At 44.1% G+C, this 22,061-nt stretch overlaps 2 protein-coding genes across 8 annotated transcripts in view; one reads left to right on the plus strand and one right to left on the minus strand.

The window, feature by feature from the left end:
- The window catches only part of SPSB3 (splA/ryanodine receptor domain and SOCS box containing 3), an 18,539-nt gene extending 10,798 nt beyond the window's left edge, over positions 1–7,741 (minus strand). Inside the window, exon 1 of one of the 5 annotated variants that reach the window (XM_043977473.1) lies at positions 7,552–7,741. The gene's annotated coding sequence lies outside the window, so the exon portion shown is untranslated. Of the gene's footprint in view, positions 1–5,941; positions 6,257–6,333; positions 6,649–6,896; positions 7,002–7,551 lie in introns of those variants that run through there. The other 4 variants (XM_043977470.1, XM_043977471.1, XM_043977472.1 and 1 more) reach the window with 4 other exon arrangements.
- On the plus strand, positions 7,353–21,274 carry NUBP2 (nucleotide binding protein 2). 3 transcript variants are annotated; one of them, XM_043977477.1, is made up of 7 exons: positions 7,353–7,483; positions 11,290–11,408; positions 11,947–12,145; positions 16,694–16,848; positions 17,745–17,855; positions 18,592–18,661; positions 20,228–21,274. In XM_043977477.1, the coding sequence occupies exons 1-7, from the start codon at positions 7,468–7,470 to the stop codon at positions 20,371–20,373; spliced, it is 816 nt and encodes a 271-aa protein (XP_043833412.1). In that variant the 5' UTR covers positions 7,353–7,467; the 3' UTR covers positions 20,374–21,274. The 3 variants fall into 3 exon arrangements, with proteins under 3 accessions (XP_043833412.1, XP_043833414.1, XP_043833413.1); XM_043977478.1 differs by lacking the exon at positions 7,353–7,483 and adding an exon at positions 7,539–7,759; XM_043977479.1 differs by lacking the exon at positions 11,290–11,408 and having other exon boundaries at positions 7,379–7,483.
- The last annotated feature ends 787 nt before the right edge of the window (positions 21,275–22,061 follow it).

Consider the following 22,061-nt stretch of genomic DNA (forward strand, 5'->3'; position numbering starts at 1 on the left):
CAATAGGAGAGAGAAACAAGCAAGGGGTAAGATAGAGCCTGAGATGTGGGAAGCTCTCTCAGAACTCAAGCTCCAGCAATGAAAACTTCCCCATGTCTGTCCCATGAGTTCCTCTCAACAGGGACAGTAGTTCCTAGCCAGGCTACCAGGGTGACCCCAAAAGTGTGGTTTCAATAAAACCATGTAGTTCTTGAGACTAGGCACAGAGCTATCTTCTTTGGCATTTAACTAACTGCCATCATCCAGAAACTACTTGGGGTCAGAGACAAAGCCAACACACCCCTCCTCTCCCTGCCTTCTCCAGTACTCACTCATTCCAGAGACCAAGTCAGCCAGCAGCGGCAGACTTCCTATTCAGCAGGAATGACACACCCTCAGGCACGCCTTCAGCCATAGGATCACTATGCTTTTCCCACTCTGGGTCCTACCCAATGAGCTTGTCAGCCATGGTCACCACCAACACCCAGGAACTCTCCACCTCATGCATCAAGAATGCAATTTACAAGGCCATAGAATTTGGAGTCATAAGCACTAGGTTCAAATCACTTCCTACGCCTCTGACCTAAAGCCACAGTGCCTCTTAGATGGTTTCTCAGGCTCCTTCTATCTCTAATCCTAGGTAGCCCTCGGGCCCTTGAAACCTCAGCTGCCACCTTCAGCTGTATTCCAGCACATAGCCAGCTCATATAGCCAACATGCTCTAGTCTGAATGCTGACCACCTGTTCCCCACTTCCTCGATAACAGCCAGCTAATAAGCTGGCCTTGGAGTCAAGAGAAATCTGGCTTCCCATGCTGCCAAAACTTCCGTGTACTTCAATTTACTCTAAATAGTCCCTAAAGTACACAGTTCCAGGGTGTTACAAGTGGAGGAAGCTGAATGAGTCTGAAGGCAGGAAGCCTTGGGTTTGAACCCCACTATTACAGTTTACTGCCCACTAACCATGGGCAAGCCACCAACTTCTGAGGACCTGCACTCTCTACCTTGGGGGGTGGTTATGAGGTTGAGATGAGATGACCCACAGAAAGCTTCCCCAACTTCACACTGCTATTGAACTGTGAGCTATTATGGGTCTGGAGACATCTTAGATCTTTGCACTGCCTTAATGTTATGTGTGATGATATTCCTTTTTTTTGGTGAGGCAATTGGGGTTAAGTGACTTGCCCAAGGTCACACAGCTAGTGTCAAGTGTCTGAGGCTGGATTTGAATTCAGGTCCTCCTGACTCCAGGGCCAGTGCTCTATCCACTTTGACACCTAGCTGCCCCATGTGTGATGATATTCTAATCTGGATTATTTTTATTAACACACTTTACACCCTCCACTAGGACAAGGACTATATTTAATAATCTTGGCATCTCACCCAATCTCTAGCATAGAACTGCACAAGGCAGTCAGTTATTAGAGAGCCTGGTCTTAACTCTTTCCTCTGCTAATTTCTACCTGTGAGCTGAGGCAAAGACTTAAGGATTTTTTGGCCTCCAGCAGGGATGATTTGGGGGCTGAGAAGGGTAACTGAAATGGCTTCCCAAATTTCCTATTAAAGTATAGTTCTTTTCACCCACTACTTTATCTATAACAGTTCTTCCCCTCTCCACACTCCTTAGCCAACCATAAGGGCATGCACCCTGCCCCCATCCTACTCTGAACTGAGAAGTCCAACCAAGAGCTTACTTTTTCCCTTAAGCCTCAATACAGCAGAGTTGGGAAGGTTTGTAGAAGCCTTAGTAGAAGCCTGATCCAAAGCAACAAAGAGAACTGCTGTTGCTTCACTGGCCCAGAAATTACTTTTAGGAATACAGCCCCTTATCTAGCAACAGTCTCCTTGTTGAGCTCTATTCCCTAGAACCGAGGTGTACCAAAGGAAAAGGAAGATAAACAGCTAGTATTGACATAATGTGGAATGGAAGGACAATGGAAGGCACCACCATTTTCTTTTCCAGTCCCAGGCTGGCATAAAGCAGCCACATAAACAGGGAAGTATTTTGGCCCCAGCCTTATAAACTACAAATTCAAACTGAGGTTCTCATGTCAGCTGTTTACATTGTTGAACCAGACACAACAAGTAGTCACGAGTGTATCATCACAGAGTTGAGACATCAGGTAATGAATGGAATTTCTGCCCTGACCCTCACACCTCCCTGACACAGCACTTGTTCAGGTGTAGAGAGTGGGTCACAGGGCAGGTGAATTTTGCACACTATTTTTTTAACTGCAAGGATGCATTTCAGGTGTAACACTTCTAAAGGCCACTAATCCTTCAAAGTGAGGACAGTATAAAAGAAAGCACAAAGAAAGGTTTCATTAGTTGTCTAGGTCACACATCCAGAAATAGGGAGAATAAGTACCCTGATTTCAGCCCCACTGGCTCAATTCATTGGGCAGCTTCCTAAAGAAGAGAAACAATGAACTAAGGAGACAGGGAGAATCATAAGCACAAACACATCTGGGCAGCCAGAACCAACCCAGACAGAATCAGTATTAGAGCTGGGAGTGATTATGCAGATGATCACAGATTTAAGGTGAAGGAAGACCTGGACGGATAAGTGAAGGCACCCCCTACTTTGTTATGGGGAAAAAAAAAAAAGTCAGGTGAAACTTGTATTCAAATCCTGCTTTTAATCACCAAGCTTCATGACCATCCGCAAGCTATTTTGCCATGGCACAGTGTCACTTGAAAAGAACACCAAATTTGGAGTTAGAGGGCATAGGTTAAAAATCCTAGGTTTGCTTTTTACTAACCATTCAAAATCTCCTGGTCCTTATTTAAAAACTCCATGGGCTCCCCATTAGCTCCAGGTTCAAATAAGATTCTCTGGAAATTTTGTCAATTAGCATTCATTAAGCACTACTCTGTTCCAGACACAGCTAAGTAACCTTCATAATGAGGCTTTTTCGGGGGCAGCTAGGTAGCACAGTGGATAAAGCACCAGCCCTGGATTCACGAGGACCTGAATTCAAATCTGACCTCAGACACTTGACGCACACTAGCTGTGTGACCCTGAGCAAGTCACTTAACCCTCATTGTCCCACAAAAAAATAAATATAATTTTAAAAGAGGCTTTATCCTGCTTTTCCAGTTTTATACCTCTCTTCTACATACACTATGATTCAGTGAAATTCTCTAACTCCTCATCTGTTTCAGGGCTTCAAGTCCCAACAAAAATCTCATCTTCTGTAAAAAGCCTTTCCCAATCTCCTTTTAACAGTGCCTTCCCTCTAAGATCACCTCCAATTTATCCTCTACACCTCTAATCTGTACAGTTGTTTGCATAGTCTCCCCCAACTCCCCAGACAAAGAGCTCCTAGAGTGGGGTATAGACTGATTGGGGAGGGGGTAAGAGGAGTAATAGAAGGGTCAACTTTTGGGGGGGGGGGGCAATGAGTGCCCAGGGTGACACAAGCTACTAAGTGTCAATTGTCTTAGGTCAGATTTGAACCCAGGTCCTCCTGAATCCAGGACCAGTGCTTTATCCACTGCACCATCTAGTTGCCCCCAGAACATCAATTCTTTACAAAGATCCCTAAAATGCAGAGCAATTCACACAGTTTAGCTATATTAAAATATCACTTAAGACCATATAAACAACTTCCTCTAAAATAAAACAAAAAACCCAACTCTACTATTATCAATTCTTTTGCTAGGCAGTATGACTTTCAAATTGGTTTTGAGTAGACCTGCCCGCTAAAAAGAGCCAGCAATTACAAAGTGCTTTATGGTAAAAGCACTTTCACAAATAAATTATTTGATCCTCTCAATAACCCTGGAATTTAGGTGCTATTATGTCCATTTTGTAGACAAAGAAACTGAGGTGGGCAGGTTAAGTGTCTGAGGCAGTATTTGAACTTGGATCTGACTCCAGGTCCAGCAGTCTTTGAAGAGTAGCCTCAGCTGCCTTAAGATTTGTTAAGTTGGTTGTTGTCCTTCATTCTTGAAGAGGCCCAAAATGACATCACTATGTTGGGGTCAAGGTACAGTGTATCCAACTGTGGCTGATCAGACCAAAAGGAGCTTGGAAAGCTCTATATCACAGGATAGGCAAAAATAGTCCATATGAACAAAAGATCTGTATGAATGAAGGCAAAGTAAAGAAAGGAGAGCCAGGAAAAATGATGTTCAGCTTAACCTCAATAATGTAAACCCCTAAACAATATTAAAACAGATATAGCTTTTCCTCCTTGATTGGGTTTCCCATCCTCCTCAGGCTACAATATACTGGTCCCTCACCATAAAACTACTACCTGCTGTTTTTGTTTTGAGGTGGGTTTTTGGAGGGTTTTTTTTGGGGGGGGGGTGTTAGGTGCTCACTATACTATATTGATGCCAGCTTTAGTGTGGACATCTGACCACTGGCTCCTCAGCAGAAAATTTGGCCTCAAGAATGTATTAGCTGCTGGACCTCAGGGCAAGTCACTTAACCTCTTCCTGCCAACTACTAACTATGACCTCCAAGAGAAGAGGAAGTTTTCCCCGCTTTGTATCCCCAGTATCTAGTACATAGGTGTTTAATAAACATTTGACTGACTGAACTATACTCAGATAAATGAAATTACTAATTCTTGTCCCAGAGAATAGATGATAAAAGCTTCCTTCCTTCCTAGTGGTAGTTAATAGAGCATGTTGAATAAGGTGCTCAAATTGACAGACAAATTCCAAACTATTTTACCCTGATGGCAGCTAGGTGGTGCAGTGGATAGAGCACCGGCCCTGGATTCAGGAGGACCTGAGTTCAAATCTGGCCTCAGACACTTAACTTACTAGCTGTGTGACCCTGGGCAAGTCACTTAACCCCAATTGCCTCACTAAAAAAAAAAAAAAAATATATATATATATATATATATATATATAAGGTGTATATATGTGTGTGTATGTATATATGTATGTATATACACACACCTTTTTTTTAAAAAAGGTAATAAATTGTTACCAATCAGATTCCAGAGTGTTTTGTCTGCACATACAAATCCCTCACAGCCTGCTCACTCCTGGGTTAACCAATAAAACCATGTTCATGATCATGCAACACTGATACCATCTTTCTTAACTTCAAAAGAAAACACCTCAGACTTCCTGTCCACTATAGTGTAAACAGAACCCTATTTTATAAATGAGGCAAGGCTGAGAGGTAAAATGGGCACATTTCCTGATTTCAAATTCCCAGTGTTCTTAATACTAACATTTATACAGTGGGTATTTGCATGTATTGTCTCATTTGATCCTCAACAAGTCGGGGGAGGGGGGATTACCTATCATCCACACTTTTGATGAAGAAACTGCTAATAATCGCTGGAGCCAGAATATGAACTCCAGTCTTCTGACTCAAGTCTAACACTCCCCACTACACAAAGACTCTCTCTCACCAGCATACCTCAAATCAGATAAAAACTGTAGACTGCTACAAAAGAGACAGATTCAAAGCCACAGGTGTCAAGAAGAGATCCAGAATTCACCCTATCCAAAGTTAGATGAGCTAAGTTACATTAAGTGGTTGAGCAGTTCTCCCAGTTGTCAACCACACTTAGGACTGAAAAAGGAGGATAACTGACTTTCAAACATAAAAACTAGAAGATGCCATAACTCCCTGCCCTCTACCCTTCACGCAGCTTTCAGAGCTTTCCTCTAAGCAGAGATCTGATTCGGTTGCCCCTATGTTTATACCTCTCCTTTTAAGTTCGGGTGTTCAAGGACCTGCACAACCTGGGGCCACCCTTAAAGTTCTACTTCACACTTTTTCCTCCCCTTCACATTCAAGTTAATGATTGCATGCTTGTTCACACTGCTGCCTGATGTTTCTAATGCCTTCTACTCTACTCCACCTGTAGAATTTCTACCCACCTTCTGGAGCACGACTCAAAACCCCACCTTCAAAAAGCCAGCCTGGATTCTCCAGATCACAAACGGCCTTCCCCTGCTCGCACCCAGGACATGGAGGATGCACTCACCACGCATCAGGGTCACCTGTCTAGAAGCCACGTCCTCTGCACTAGACTCAAGGTGGGCACAGGCCAGTCTCTCTTGACCTTTGGTCTCTAAGGAAATTGCTGGATGGCTCTCGATTCAGACCTTGAGGCGAGGTCCAGATTGATTCCGGGTCCACACCCACAAGACCAGATCGGGAACACCTCGGAGGAGGCCGGGGTCAGGCAACCAGCGGCCTCAGTCCCCGACCCAAGGGCCCCCAAAGTGGGAACAAAGGAAGGCAGGGACTTCCAGGCCCGGGCCCCGCCGGCCGATCTTCCCGGGCACCAGGAAGGACGGAACGCTAAGAAGGGCTTGGTTGGCCTCGGTCAAGCGCCCCCCCTCCCGCCCCCCGGGGCCTGACACGCGCACACACCGAGGACAAGCCTGCGGCCCCGCCTCCCTCCGCCCGAGGCCAAGCCGGCGCAGCCTGGTCCTGCCCAGCCGGGCCCGGCACACGGAGTCTTTCCCTCCAAGTTCACAGGCCTCTGACCAAACAGGGGCCAACCATGAGGCTCCGCTTCCCCGCCAGGTCGGCTCCGGCTCGCCCATATAGTCCAGGCTTGTCCCTCTCCACATATGATCGGGTCGGACTGACTTCCCCCGCTTTCTCCCTTCGACCCTGCTCTCCGTGAGCGGCCCACTGGGCCTCACTCAGTGGAGCCCGCGACTTCCAGGGCCCGGCCTCCGCCCCGCCCCACCACCCCGGGCCCTCCCGCACCAACCGCTAGCACACCCTCCCACTGGGCGGTGCAAGCCGTTCGGTCCGCTCCCGCTCGGGAGCGCCAGGGGCTGGGCGAAGAGGAAGGAGATCGGGAAAGATGCCTATGGGGCCGATCGGAGAAAAAGCGCAAAAGGAACCCGCGCTGAGGGAGTCAAGGGACCGGGGGGATGCGCGGGGACTAGGGAGCCACCCGGGGCCCCACCCCGGGATCTTACCTCAGGCGCCGCCACCGCCGCGCTCCGCTCCAGCCCCGCGCTCTGACCTACTTTCCCCTCCCGAGCTAGACGTAAACAATCTCCTCCCCCGAGTCCCACCCTCACCATCCCATTGGTCCCTCGCCTGAGTGAAGGAGAGTCAGGCCTAGATCGCCATCTCCGTTGGATGAGCCACCCTCAGGGGAATGGAAGAAGGGGGGGGATTCATGGGGCCAGTGGCTAAATATTCTGTCAATCGTCAACCCGCTTCCCCATTGGAGAAATAGGAGCAAGTCAGAGCCAAGTCTACCACGCACATTGGCCCAAGGACCAATAATTGAGGGAGTAGCCAATTTTTTTGGATTTATAAGAAAGCCCACCTCCATTTCCCAGGAGTCGCGGGGCCTGGTGGTAGGCACGCCTTCAGAGATTTGATTGGCTAAGAAGAGAGGACAAGGACAAAGGGGAGGGAGAAGGGGAGAGATATTGCTTCCGATTGGATGAAACGTCCTTCACTCTAGGCGGGAGACGGGAAGGGGTGTGTGTACGCAGATGGAGGCGGAAGTTGTGACGTGAGGTAGCGCCCGGCAGAATGGAGACCGCACAGGGTGAGTAAGTTCAAGAGGAGCCTCTCTGAGAGCTTCTTCCGAGAGGTTCGCCATCCCAAATCTCTTACCTTGAAAGGTGAAATCACTTGCTCAGTCCGGAGTCGGGGCGGGCCTGCGGGAGCCAGGAGGACTAGGCGTCCCCCGTGGACGTCGACGACTGAGCATGCGCGAGTTTCTCTCCCGAGGGAGGCGAGGGTTCTTCCCTTCGCCGCCCAGGGGTGGAGTCGGGACCGCCCAGAGGTGGAGTCGGGGCCGCCCCTGAGTTGAGGGCCTCGGGTGAGTTTGGGAGGGCGGCACTATCTGAATTTAGCGCCGGTGTGACCAGGCAGGACTGGGGAGGGTGGAGGCGGCCAACCTCAGTGCCCGAGTCCCTTACAGTCCTGGGGCCTGGCACCTCAGCAAATCCTGTCTGCCTCGGCGTCGCCTGTCCAGGCCAGCTTCGCCACGTGACCCCGGCTCCGTCTGTCCTGTTCACCTAGGACGACCCCCATCCCGAGTCTGCCGGCCTTTACACGGCCGGACTCTCCCTCCTCTCTCCGCCACCACGACGCCCCGAGAATGGCATCTCCCACAGTCAGGCCCATCCCCTCCCACCACAGATCTGTCATTAAACAGTTATTAAGCACCTTCTTAGTGATATTGCCCCTCAACTCTAGTCTCCCATCACCTCTTCTAGCAGCCATTCTAGATCCTGGGGCCCCCATATGCCGCCCCTATTAATCCAGTCCTTTCTCTAACCTCTCCCTGTCTAGCTTGGAGGAGGGGGCGGTGACACCCCCACTGCAATTCAGTTCCCTGGGTTCGATAAACATTTAGAGTATTTGACAGTTTGCCAGAGTTGTTTAGGGTTTCTTCACCCATGATTATTTACACCAGGGGAAAAGTTTTAGATAGAAATTATGAGAGGATTGTTTCTTTTTACCTTTCCAGAAAAGAGGATTTTGCTTCCTATTACCTTTTTTCCTATGATTCTTTTTTTTGGGGGGGGGCAGGGCAGTTGGGGTTAAGTGACTTGCCCAAAGTCATACAGCTAGTATGTGTTAAGTGTCTGAGGCTGGATTTGAACTCAGGTCCTCCTAACTCCAGGGCCGGTACTCTATCCACTGCGCCACCTAGTGCCCCTTTCCTTTGATTCTTGATACAAATCCTGCATCATTTTAATTCTCTCATCTGAACCAATCTCAGTATGGTAGAAGTGATACTGACACCAGCTTCTCACATCATATACCAGAATAAATTCTGTGGTGAGAATTTTCACCTTACTAAGCTACTGCCTAAATAAACGAGCACAAGGTAAAAACACAGGTAAAATGCACTCATATTTACTCAACATGGTGACACATAAGATCAGTAGGTAATGGTAATACACAGATAGAGGGAATCATCTGACCAGTTAATATATAAATGTGTTATATGTAATATATATTATGCATTTTATGCGCGTATATATATATATATATATAGAGAGAGAGAGAGAGAGAGAGAGAGATTTTCTCCCCTCCAAAGCTACTTGAGCCAGAGTTATAAAAAAGCTTTCACTAATAAGTTTTGTTCTCCTCAGGTACTGTAGGTAGGTAGGAAAAGGTACTTACAAAGACTGTACTACCTTCTTTATTAGTCAATCCAAATTTAATTGCCTGCTAATTGTATTAATCGATAATCCAACTTCCTGGAGTTTTCCTGTTTCTTTTGTATTGAAGGAGAGACATCCCATAGCAAATTTCCCCCTCCCCCCAATAAAATAGATAATAGTGTCAACTTCTAACTTTTAACCCTTAAAGCTAGATTGTTTAGGTCACTTTTAACTCTTAAAAACAGGCTCTTTTAGGGGCAGCTAGGTGGCACAGTGGATAAAGCACTGGCCCTAAATTCAGGAGTACCTGAGTTCAAATCCGGCCTCAGACACTTGACACTTAACTAGCTGTGTGACCCTGGGCAAGTCACTTAACTCCCATTGCCCTGCAAAACAACAACAACAAAAAACAACAGGCTCTTTTAACAGTTTCAAATGAACATGTGACTTAGATATAAAAAGTTACATCAAAAACAAATTAGAAGGGGCAGCTAGGTGGTGCAGTGGATAGAACACCGGCCTTGGAGTCAGGAGTACCTGAGTTCAAATCTGGCCTCAGACACTTAACACTTACTAGCTGTGTGACCCTGGGCAAGTCACTTAACCCCAATTGCCTCACTAAAAAAAAAAAAAAAATTAGAAGGGGCAGCTAGGTGGTGCAGTGGATAGAGCACCAGCCCTGGAGTCAGGAGTACCTGAGTTCAAATCCGGCCTCACACACTTGACACTTACTAGCTGTGTGACCCTGGGCAAGTCACTTAACCCCAATTGCCTCACTAAAAAAAAACCCAACCAAACAAAACAAATTAGAGGGGGCACTAAGTGGCTCAGTAGATAAAGCACAAGCCTTGGATTCAGGAGGACCTGAGTTCAAATCTGGGCACAGACACTTGATGTTTACTAGCTGTGTGGTCCTGGGCAAGTACACTTAACTCTCATTGCCCCGAAAAAACAACAACAACAAAAATTAGAGGAGCAAGAAAGAAAATACCTTTTTCAACTATGGATAAGAGAAGAGTTAATAACCAAACTAGGGAGAGAAGAGGTCAAGAACAAAAACTAAACTACAAGAAGTATCTCTTGTCTAGCTAACATCATTGAGTTTCCCATTAGCCTAGGTTGAGAGCACTGTGACCATGAAAAGGATTAAGGTGTTGGTTATTGATTCTTGATAGGCATGGTCCATTCTAGTAGAAGATTAAATTATTATTTTTCTGGAATGTTAACTAAAAACCTTTCCTTAATCAATACTTTATATAAGGAAATGTTCATTTTATTTTGTGGTTAAGTTCATAATTTTTAAAAAATTAAGTTGAGGGGGCAGCTAGGTGGCTCAGCGTTTATAAGCACCAGCCCTGGATTCAGGAGGGCCTGAGTTCAAATCTGATCTCAGACACTTGACACCTACTAGCTGTGTGACCCTAGGCAAGTCACTTAACCCTCATTGCCTTGCCAAAAAAAAAAATTAAGTTGACTTTGAGCTGGGCCAGAGGGATTCCAAGTAAAGGAAATGCTATGAATGAAGAAAGGCATGAAAATGGGAAAGGGCAAAGCATGTTTCAGAGAATGGCAATTTAGGCCATTTTGGCCAAAATATAAGATAATGAAGGATGTAATGTGAGAAAAGCCTGGAAAGAGAGGTTGAGGACACCTTGTCAGTGGGCTTCAATGCTAGACTAAGCACTTTGAACCTTATTTGATAGGCAGAAGAAAGTCATGGAAGGTATTTGAGCAGAGGAATGGGTTGGTCATATCTAGGCAACCAGGAACACTAATCTGGTGGTGGTATGAAGGCAGGAATTAAAGAAGATATTGACTAGATGCAGGGAACTGTTAAAAGATAGATCAGAAATCAACACTATGGATTGATCATGTCCAAGCTTGGCCCCAAAGAAGAAATATAAGGTTACAGCTCCCTCCCCTTGCTGAAGTGGGTGACTGTGGCTGTGGAACCTTTAATTTCTGACTTGTTTGACATATTGGTTGGTTAGTGGGTGATTTTTAAAGTTATTTTTAAAAATCTTTTTTATTGTTTATTATAAAGAGTGGCTCCCTAGGAAGCGTTGTATGACAGGATATATTAGGAAATGTAGGTGATGCTAAAACAAAGATATCCATAAATGTTTTTGTGAGGCTGTTGTGGTTTGAAACAGATTAAAGCCTGAACTAAATGAATATAAGTGCTGGTTCCCATTTCACTCACAAGAACATTATGTTGCTTTATGTCCTTAAGAGACAGGAAATCTGACTGGCATTAGGCAGATCATCTTGGTCCTTTCAGGAAAAGGAGGGGTTGGGAAAAGCACCATTTCTACAGAGCTGGCCCTGGCCCTCCGGCATTCAGGCAAGAAGGTGAGTGATGCCACTCTCTGCTCTGCCCAGTCCATCAGTAATTTTATAGAGTTCTTGCTGAGTTCATTTTCTTTCTTTTACAACAACTGAACTCTTCATCAGGTAAAATGAAATGTTATTAGATCTTTTCTCATAATAGCTAACATGCCTGGGCTGAAGTCCTAAGGGACTGCATATCCACGTTTCTTTGACCAGTGAGTACCTGCATTGAACTTTTTGAGCGTCTGCTGTAGCCACTCTGTAGGATATTGTTAATCTTACCTTGATAGTCTCACACTCTACTGGGCAAGATATCTCTCACTGTTTTAAAGAAGTCTTTATACTTAAAATAAACCTCAATTCCCAATTCTCATGGCTGACTTCTCCAATGACATGGCAGTGGTTTATGCTACAGCATTGTAGTGGTGGATTTTCTGAGTTTTGCCTTTGTTTTTTTTGGTTGGTTGGTTTGTATCAAGCACTAAAACAGACATTGCTCTTTGAGGATTTTCAAGCACTGCTTGAATTTACCTGAACTGGACTCCATGTCTTATCACAGGTTGGGATTCTGGACGTGGATCTCTGTGGTCCCAGCATCCCACGAATGCTAAAAGTACAAGACAAGGCTGTGCACCAGTGTGACAATGGCTGGGTGCCTGTGTTTGTGGACCAAGAGCAAACCATCTCCCTCATGTCTGTGGGTTTCCTACTGGAGAAGCCAGATGAGGCTGTGGTGTGGAGAGGCCCCAAGAAAAATGGTATGGCTATGTTTGTGCTGTGACAACAACTCTGGCTGCTCTTTGATCAGGAGTTGCTACCTCGCAGGGCATTTTGCAGGACTTAGCATGAAATCCTTCCCAAAGTAGAATCCAGAGTTTAGAGCTAGAAAGTACCTTTGAATCCATCTGATCTATCCACCCCTTTCCCCCTCCCCCTTTGGGTATTTGAGAGAGAAAATTGAGGGAAAAAATGAATAGTCAGGAGTATTTAAGAATACGAACAAGTAGTTTTCATTTTATGCCTCATTTTAAAAGCTTACTGTTTGCTTTTCCACACTCTTAAGAGGCCAAGTATGTTCATATCATGATTTCTGTTACATTTCTTTCTTTCTTTCTTTTTAGCAACAAACATTTATTTTATTTTTTCCAGTTACATATAAGGGTAGTTTTCAGCATTCATTTTCATAAGATTTAGAGTTCCAAATTTTTCTCCCTCCCTCCCTCCCTTTCCTCCCCCCTCCACAAGATCACAACCAGGTTATATATGTACAATCCACAAGTGTTCTTTTTATCAATTCTTTCTATGGGGGTGCATAGTAAGCTTCCTCATTAGTTCCTTGGGATTGTCTTGGATCATTGCATTGCTGAGAGTAGTTAAGTCATTCACAATTGCTCATTGAACAATACTGCTGTCACTATGCACAATGTCCTCCCAGCTCTGCTCACTTCACTATACATCGATGTACATTAGTCTTTCCAGGTTTTTCGGGGATCATCCTGTTTGTCATTTCCTGTTTGTCATTCCACTACAATCACATAGCACAGCTTTTTCCATCATTCCTCAGTTGATGGACATTCCCTTGATTCTCAATTCTTAGCCTCCACCAAGAGTTGCTATAAATATTTTTTGTACAATTTTTCCCCCTTTTCTCTTTTTCATGATTACTATTAACTGTTTCCCTTCCATCCCATTCCCTTCCCCATGATATTTATTCTATTATCCATCTTCTTTCATCCTATCACTCTTCAAAAGGGATTTGCTTTTGTCTGTACCCTCCCCCACTCTGCCCTTCCTTCTTTTGCCCCTTTCTCTTTATCCCCTTCCCCTCCTCTTTTCATGCAGGGTTAGAGAGATTACTCCACCCAATTGAGTGTGTACATTATTCCCTCCTTGAGCCAATTCTAATGAGATTGAGGTTTTTGAGCCAATTCTGATGAGTGTTAGGATCATTTACTGCCCAGATTAGATTACTCTACCCAGTTGGGTGTGTGTGTGTTAGTCCCTCCTTGAGGCAGCTCTGATGAGTTTAAGGTCTTTGAGCCTTTTCTGATGAGTATAAAATTCATTTACTACCCTGCTCCTCTCCCATCTCTTCCCCCACTCCATAAGCCTTTTCCTGTTTCTTTGTAGGATTTCACCTCTGCCCTTCCCCCTCCCCCAGTGCATTCCCTTCACCCCTCAATTTAACCCTAAAGATGTCATCACCTAGCTAGGTGACACAGTGGACAAAGCATCACCCCTGGACCCAGGGGGATCCCAGCCAAAACCCAGCCTCAGACACAAGACAGTTGCCCACTGCATGACCTCAGGTATGTCCCCCAGCTCCAATTTTTATGGTTCTCTAGGGTCTTGTATTTGAAAGTCAAATTTGCCATTCAGTTCAGGTCTTTTCATCACAAATATCTGAAAGTCTTCTTTTTCATTAAAGTCCCATTTTTTTTTTTGTGAGGCAGTTGGGGTTAAGTGACTTGCCCAGGGTCACACAGTGTCAAGTGTCTGAGGCCAGATTTGAACTCAGGTCCTCCTGAATCCAGGGCCAGTACTCTATCCACTGTGCCACCTAGCTACCCCTAAAGTCCCATTTTTTCTGCTGAAAGATTATGCTGAGTTTTGCTGGGTAGGTGATTCTTGGTTGTAATCCCATTTCCTTTGCCCTCTGGAATATCATATTCCATGCCCCTCTGGTCCTTTAATGTAGAAGCTGCTAGATCTTGTACTATCCTGACTGGGGCTCCACAGTACTTGAATTCTTTCTTTTTGGCAGCTTGCAATATTTTCTCCTTGACCCGAGAGCTCTGGAATTTGGCTATAATATTCCTAGGAGTTTTCCTTTTGGGATCTCTTTCTAGAGGTGATCGGTGGATTCTTTTCATTTCTATTTTGCCTTCTGCTTCTAGAATTTCAGGGCAATTTTCCTGAGAATATCTTGGAAGGTGATGTCTAAGCTCTTTCCTTGATCATGGTTTTCAGGTAGACCAATAATTTTCAAATTATCTCTCCTGGACCTATTTTCCCAGAAGATATTTCACATTGCCCTCTATTTTTTTATTCATTTGGATTTGCTTTATTGTATCTTGGTTTCTCATAAAGTCACTGGCTTCCATTTGTTCAATCCTCATTCTTAGGCAATTATTTTCATCAGAGAGCTTTTGTACCTCCTTTTCCATTTGGCCAATTTGACTTTTCAAGCTGTTGACTTTTTCTCATGCCTTTCCTGCATCACCCTCATTTCTCTTTCCATTTTTTCCTCTACCTCTTTAACTTTATCTTCAAAGTCATTTTTGAGCACCTCTATGGCCTGAGACCAATTCATTTTTTTCTTGAAAGCTTTAGATATAGGGGCCCTGATGTTGACATCTTCCTCTGAGGGTGCCCCTTGGTCTTCCTTGTTACTGAAGAAACTTTCTATGGTCCTCACCTTTCTCTGTCTGCTCATCTTGCCTTTCTTTTACTTGACTTTCAGTTCCTTAAAGTGGGGCACTGTTTCCAGGCTGCAGTATCCTAAGCTTCAGAAGTCCCAGGTGGTATGATTTAAGGAGGATCAGGTTCTTCACTCACCCATGACCCCAGACCAACTTACTAATCAACCAGCTTTGTGTGTTGTGGTTGTCAGCTCTGATGAGCCTGTGCCCCTCCCCGACCTGGGCCACTGCTACTCAAGCCTACCTCCTGGTTCCCAGCAGGGGTGAAAAACCCTAGTTCTGCCTCAGCACCAGCATAGACCCCTGTAGTCTCTCCCCTGCCCAGGGCTCAGCCCTCTCACCAGACTGTGAGCTTAGTTCCAGACGACACGGGTGCTTCAGCTGATTCAGAGGCTCTGGGGGTCTCCTTCTCTGGTGAGGCCTTGCTGGGACTGGATCTGTGTCAGGGTGACTGTGGGGTTGGGCTCGACTCCTGTATCAGCACAGCAGCTCCCTCCTTCTGGCCTTCCAAGCCGTTCTTGGTTAGAAGATGATTTCAGCACATTCTTCTGTGAGTTTTGCTGCTCCAGGCATTTTCCTATGGTGTTATTTGGATGTTTTTTGGAGTGATTGTCTCATGAGTTCGAGAGCTCACTGCCTTTCCTCCACCATCTTGGCTCTGCCCCAGAAGAATACATTTCTTTTTTTAATTTAAGAGTCAGGTAATCTCAAAACCAGAAAGTTCAAGTTTTGACCCAGCACATATGAATAAAAATGAGCCCAAATGGCTTTGACTAAAGGGATTGGGGAGATCAGAAGGATGATAGAAGCTGAAGATTGGCTTTGATCCCTGTTTCCTAGGACTAGTAGCCAAGATAGAAGCTCCCTTCTCAGTGGCAGTTCTACAGATCTCCAAGGAGCAGGACCACTTGTTACAAGTAGGTAGCTGCTCACTGGCCCTCCAGATATGAGATTCAGTGCTTGCCATTCCACTTGAGAAATGTGTTCCTTTGGGCCTTGAAGAGTCAGGTTAACATGCAAATACTGTTGGGCAGGGCTCATGTCTTAAGCTGTTACAGCCTTATATACATTCCTTCAGAATAGTATTCGGCAGGATTGAAATAGTGAAGGACTAGAGAAAACTTCGGCAAGCAGGGCAAACGTCAGGTCCCTGGAGGTGTATCCACAGTTTTGTTGAAAGTTGGTCCTATAGAAGAGAAAGGGTATTCATTCATTTCCCTCTGGCTCAGACTTTGCCATCCTGATTGTAGAGAATTGTTAAGTCTTGGAGTCAGAGACTCTGAACATTAGCATTAAGAACTCTAGTAACCTAGTAAAGTTTTCATGCTTTCTAGGCAAGAGCAGAAACTCTTACACTATCCTGAGGGAGAACGCTTAGCAGACTTGGTAATTCTCTTATAAAATGTCATCCTTAAATGGAATAACAGGAGTTTTAGGGAAGCTTTTAGAGCAGTTTTAGGACAATACCTTAAGAGAAAGGAACTTAGTCTTATTTACCCAAGTCCAATTAAAGTAGAAGTTCCCAACCTTTAGGAGGATGAGGAAGTCTTTGAATTCCTTAGACCTCCTGTGTACTGGCCTCTTAGACTATTAGAAATCTATTGACTGAAAAATACATTAGGACAGAAAGTAATAATCCTTTTAAAATGGATTTATATTTTAGTAATCACAACAGGCTCTGCAAACATTTGAAAAATAGTAATATGGAAGAAATATCTTCAGTCTAAAGAAGCTATGTTTGTTTGTGGGTGTGTAGACCCCCCCAGCAAAAGCTCCTTGGGACCTGCAGGATAGGTGGTAACCACTGAATTAGATTACTTATAGTGGAGAGATTCTGAGCTCCTCTGAAGAGATCTGTGACTTTACCTTATTTTGCCTTGGCAGCATTGATAAAACAGTTCGTCTCTGATGTGGCCTGGGGTGAGCTGGACTATCTCATTGTGGATACACCTCCAGGGACCTCTGATGAGCACATTTCTGCTGTGGAAGCTCTTCGCCCTTATAAGCCGCTGGGTGCTATTTTGGTTACGACTCCTCAGGTGTGCTATGTTCCCACCAGTCTCTGCCTGCATCTGGGCTGCTAGGTGACACAGTGGATAGAGCACCAGGCCTGAATTCAGGAAGACCTGAGTTCAAATTCAGCTTCAGACACCTAGGCAAGTCACTTAACTCTGTTTGCCTCAATTTCCTCATCTGTAAAATGAGTTGGTGGAGGAAATGGCAAACTGCTCCACTATCTTTGCCAAGAAAACCCTAAATGGTATCAGAAGAGTTGGACGTGACTGAAATGACTGAATAACAACAACATGAAATATCCAGTCCCAGGGTTTTTAAACATTTTTTGTGTGATGGCCCCCTTAGGATCTCTGATAGAAGCTCTAGATTCCTTCTCAAAATAATGGGTTTTTTTTTGGTGAGGCAGTTGGGGTTAAGTGACTTGCCCAGAGTCACACAGCTAGTAAGTGTTAAGTGTCTGAGGCCAGATTTGAACTGAGGTCCTCCTGACTCCAGGGCCGGTTCTCTATCTACTGCGCCACCTAGCTGCCCCTAATAATGTTTTTAAATGCCTAAAATAAAACACACAGGATTTACAAGAAAACAAATTATGTTGAAATTGTTATCAAAATTTTAAAAAAATAAGGTCTTGGACTCCAGGTTAAAGTAGTGCTTCTGTCACTATCTAATGGAGAAGAATGTATTGCCCCCATTTTCTTTGGTGCTATATAGAAATTCATATCTCCTAAATGACTGCATGTTATGCTAGCTGATTTTTCCTTTCTTCTACTTACCCTGATCTTAACAAAGCATTTAATCCTTGGGTAAAGTATCTCTTTAGGAATATAGACTAAAAAAGACAAGGCCCTCTTTACTTTATTACCTGCTTCTCTTCTGTAAACATGCCAACCCACTTATGATAGATTCTCTGTATCTACAGGCAGTATCTGTGGGTGATGTCAGGAGAGAGCTCACCTTTTGCAAGAAGACAGGTTTACGAGTGATTGGAATTGTGGAGAACATGAGTGGTTTTGCCTGTCCACATTGTTCGGTGAGCCCTGGAGAAGTTTTCCTGAGGTTTTTCCTGTTTTATCACTAGGCAGTTTATTATCCTAGCAGAGTAATGCGGTTCAGTGGGACTCAAAAGAAGCTATATCTTACTCCATCTTTGTTTCCTCCGTACCTAGTATTGAATAAAAACATCATTCTTTCTGATGTATTCAGTTCAGAGAAGCCTCTGGGGTAGGGCTAGACCAGCAATCTCAAAAGAAATTTACGTAAGTGCATAAAATGGAACTGAACCTCTTGTCTTCCAGATGATATATGAAGTCTGCCCCTCAGTGCCTGTCTTCTGTTAAGATCTTTTCCTTTTGTACTAGATTCTGCATTTAATTATTTTCACCTAAACCCAGTGACTGGCAAACTAGGGTCAGAGGGCCAAATCCAGTTCACTACCTGTTTTTGAATAGGCCAGGAGTTAAGAATGTTTATTTTAAAAATTTGAATAAGTTAAATACTTTTTGGTTATTTGAATAAATGAATAAATTAAGTGATTTTTAATGATTTGGATAAATTTTTTAAAATTATTTTAAACTGTAAAAACCATTCTTAAGGAACATACATATGGTTTTGACCTCTGGCCCTACTTTAGCAACCCTCAGTGTGTACTCTAAGGACCCCTTATTATCCTGCCCTTGTCCCTCTCTAATCTGAGAAATATCATCTTTGAGAATACTAATTATGTAGGTCTCTGATCATAGCCAACTTTTTGTTTTTTCTGATTCTAGGAGTGCACTAATCTTTTCTCTAAGGGAGGTGGGGAAGAACTGGCCAGACATGCAAATGTCCCCTTCTTAGGTGAGTATTAATTGAAAGTTAGGATCATTTATGGGGTCACTTTTTCTGGTTTTCTGAGTCCTTCAAAAATATCTTCTCTGTAATCATCCTAGCTGCAGTGGCTGCAGAAGCAGGACAGACAGAACGGAATGGGTAATTCCCTCTCATCAGCTTAGATTATGTGAAGGTCCTGTAATTTTCTCTGCATGGGATCTTCCTCCACCAACAGAGATTGTAACCAAGTGATTTAATAGATAAGTCCTGGGGAGTTACTTGAGTTACATAGAGCTTAACTGCCCAGGATCAAACTACTAGTAAGAGTCAGAAATCAATTTTTCCCCCTTTTTTTCTTTATCTTTTTCTTTTTTTTTTTTTTGCCAGGCAATGAGGGTTAAGTGACTTGCCCAGGGACACACAGTTAGTAAGTGTCAAGTGCCAAGTGTCTGAGTCCGAATTTGAACTCAGGTCCTCCCGAATCCAGGGCCAGTGCTTTATCCACTGCGCCACCTAGCTGCCCCTCAGAAATGGATTTAAACCCAGTTGACTCCACATCTATCAGTCTCTCCACAATGCCATGCTGCCTCAGTTTAGATTAAGGGTTGAATATCAGGGACATTCTTTGTACCTGTAGAGTCTGCCTCATTCTCAATAATAAATTGACTATGAAGAGAGTTATTAAAACTTGGGTAAGTTTCCATGCCATCTTAGATTATTTTTTTAATTATTCCTTGTGGGGCAGCTAGGTGGCGCAGTGGATAGAGCATCGGCCCTGGAGTCAGGAGTACCTGAGTTCAAATCCGACCTCAGACACTTAATACTTACTAGCTGTGTGACCCTGGGCAAGTCACTTAACCCCAATTGCCTCACTTAAAAAAAAAATTATTCCTTGTGTCCTACTTGAAGTCACTGGTCATTTTAAGAGCAGAACTAAGAATTAGAAGAGTGACACAGATTCCTTAGTGCTAAATGTAATTGTAATGGCTAGGTAGAAAAGAACACAGACTGGAAGATATTTATAAAAGATAAGAGGGTTTCTCCTTGTTCAGCTTCATAATACAGAATGGGGGAAATCGAGTCATAGATGTAGGGCTGGAAGGCATCTCAGAGGCTATCTACTTAAATCTTTCCTTCCCTTATTTCACATCTGAGGAAATAGGCATCCTGGGGTCACATAGGTAGGAAGCATCACAGGTAGGATTTGAATTCATGTCTCTGACTGTAGTCAGTCAGCAAGTACATCTTAAGTTCCTACCGTGTGCCAGGCACTGTGCTGCTAAACACTGCTGTTAGCAAGAACCAAGGCCCTTCCAGCCAAACCATGCTGCTAAAACATGCTGCCCCCGTTCATGATGATTTTTCTTTGGAGTCTTGTCTTATGGACCTGTGGTCTCTTGAGCAAGAATCTAAATTCAAAGAGAAAGTGTAAGTTATGATCACAAATTTAGGAGTGCCCAAAAAGGTGAAAGTGACTTAATCAGTATTTAAAAATGACTGTTTCCCATATGCTTTCCCTTTCCTGTCGTAGGCTTGTTATCAAGTATCTAACTAAGCATCCCCTTCTGCCCTCCTCTTTTTCTTCCCTTATAGGCTGTGTGCCTCTGGACCCTCAGCTCACCAAGAGTTTAGAGGAAGGCCAAGACTTCATCCAGGAATTCCCTAAGAGCCCTGCTTTCCCTGCATTCATTTCTATCACTCAGCAGATCTTGAATGGGACGTTGGCTCAGACCTCCTAATGAAAGCATCTCAGTCTCTTGCCTGCTGTGATTCCTTTTTTGCTGCTGTTGGATACAGCCCTTTGCTTAAAAACTTGTAACCAGGGGCAGCTAGGTGGCGCAGTGGATAGAGCACCAGCCCTGGATTCAGGAGGACCTGAGTTTAAATCTGGCCTCAGACACTTGACACTTACTAGCTGTGTGACCCTGGGCAAGTCACTTAACCCCAATTGCCTCACTAAAAACAAACAAAAAAAAAACTTGTAACCAGAAGAATGTCACAGAGAAAAGGCCTCTAAAGAAACATCTTGGGTCATTCAGAAGCCCTCTGTGCACAGGAACCAGTGTCATTTCTGCAGTTTCACTGCTATTAAAATAGGCTTCCTAAAGACCAAGTAGCTGTTGCTTCTGGGGCATTGGCTTTGTTTGTTTTCCCACCACCCAGCTTGTCAAGCCCTGGTGTGCTTCCACTCAGAGTGGGCTGATGTGGATCCACAGTGGTTAATGGTACTGAGTTTTTAGCTGCTTCTCACAAGACAGGACCACGGAGGACATGCCATCTTTAGCCAAGATGTAGCTAACTTGTAGAGACATTCCAACATAATGACATTGGTGTTGCCCTCTCTACCTCTGGTACTAAGACTATTGAGTACACCATGGACATGTGTCCTTGGCTCTGGATTAATAAGTGCTATAGTTGGAACATTTCCCTTTTCAGATGTGTAAGTACAATCTGGCCATTAAATAGTCCATGTGACAACTTGAAAACATGTAGTCTAAAGGAATGGATCTCTAGCCCCATCATTTCATAACCTTAATGTCAACTGATAAAGATTTCCTCATTGTTAAACATGCTTCTCAGCAATGCTTTGTAATTTGAAAGGAACCCACGATTAAAGAAATTTTCCCTGGTTTTCCATCATTATGACCATTCATAGATAATCTGCTTTGGTCTCTTTTAAAAAAAAGATACAGGGGGTGGCTAGGTGGCGCAGTGGATAAAGCACCGGCCCTGGATTCAGGAGTACCTGAGTTCAAATCCGGCTTCAGACACTTGACACTTACTAGCTGTGTGACCCTGGGCAAGTCACTTAACCCCCATTGCCCCGCAAAAAAAAAAAAAAGATACAGGTTTTTGAGTTCTCCTTTCTCCCTGCCTCTTATTCTTTCTAATCTATTGTCCTGATCTTAGTTTGATTCAGTAAACATTTATCCAGTGCTTACCATTAAGTGCAAGTACTACATTAGTTTCCTTGTTTAACCATTGGTAACAGGTGGGATCTAAATCTGGACAAACAGGTCCATTTCACATAGTTTGAAGAGTCACTCAGTGAAAGGGAATTTGAATCTAGGTTAGCCTGTGTACTGGAGGAAAAATTGTGTGATTAACTAGTAGAACATGAATATGACTGCTTAGAGTGACTGCTTGACATTGTAAATAATAAGGTAAACGATGTCCATCGAACCAGGCTATCTTCCTGTCACCATCAGAACAAAGCAAATGTGTGGCCTGGGTGAGAGGGTTTTGCTCAGAATCTGATAGTCTTCATTTGGTTTGTTGTTGTTTCGTTTTTTAAGTGACATCAGTCTTCATTGTTTTTTTGTTCAAGCTGAAAGAACCAATATGTATTTGCTTCCTTTTTCCTATGGGGTTCTACTTTTTCCTTTTCAGGAGTTTACTGCCAGTTTGCTGCTGAGGAATGATGCTA

This window comes from Dromiciops gliroides, chromosome 1 (assembly GCF_019393635.1).
Source record: "Dromiciops gliroides isolate mDroGli1 chromosome 1, mDroGli1.pri, whole genome shotgun sequence".
Classification (NCBI taxonomy): domain Eukaryota; kingdom Metazoa; phylum Chordata; class Mammalia; order Microbiotheria; family Microbiotheriidae; genus Dromiciops; species Dromiciops gliroides.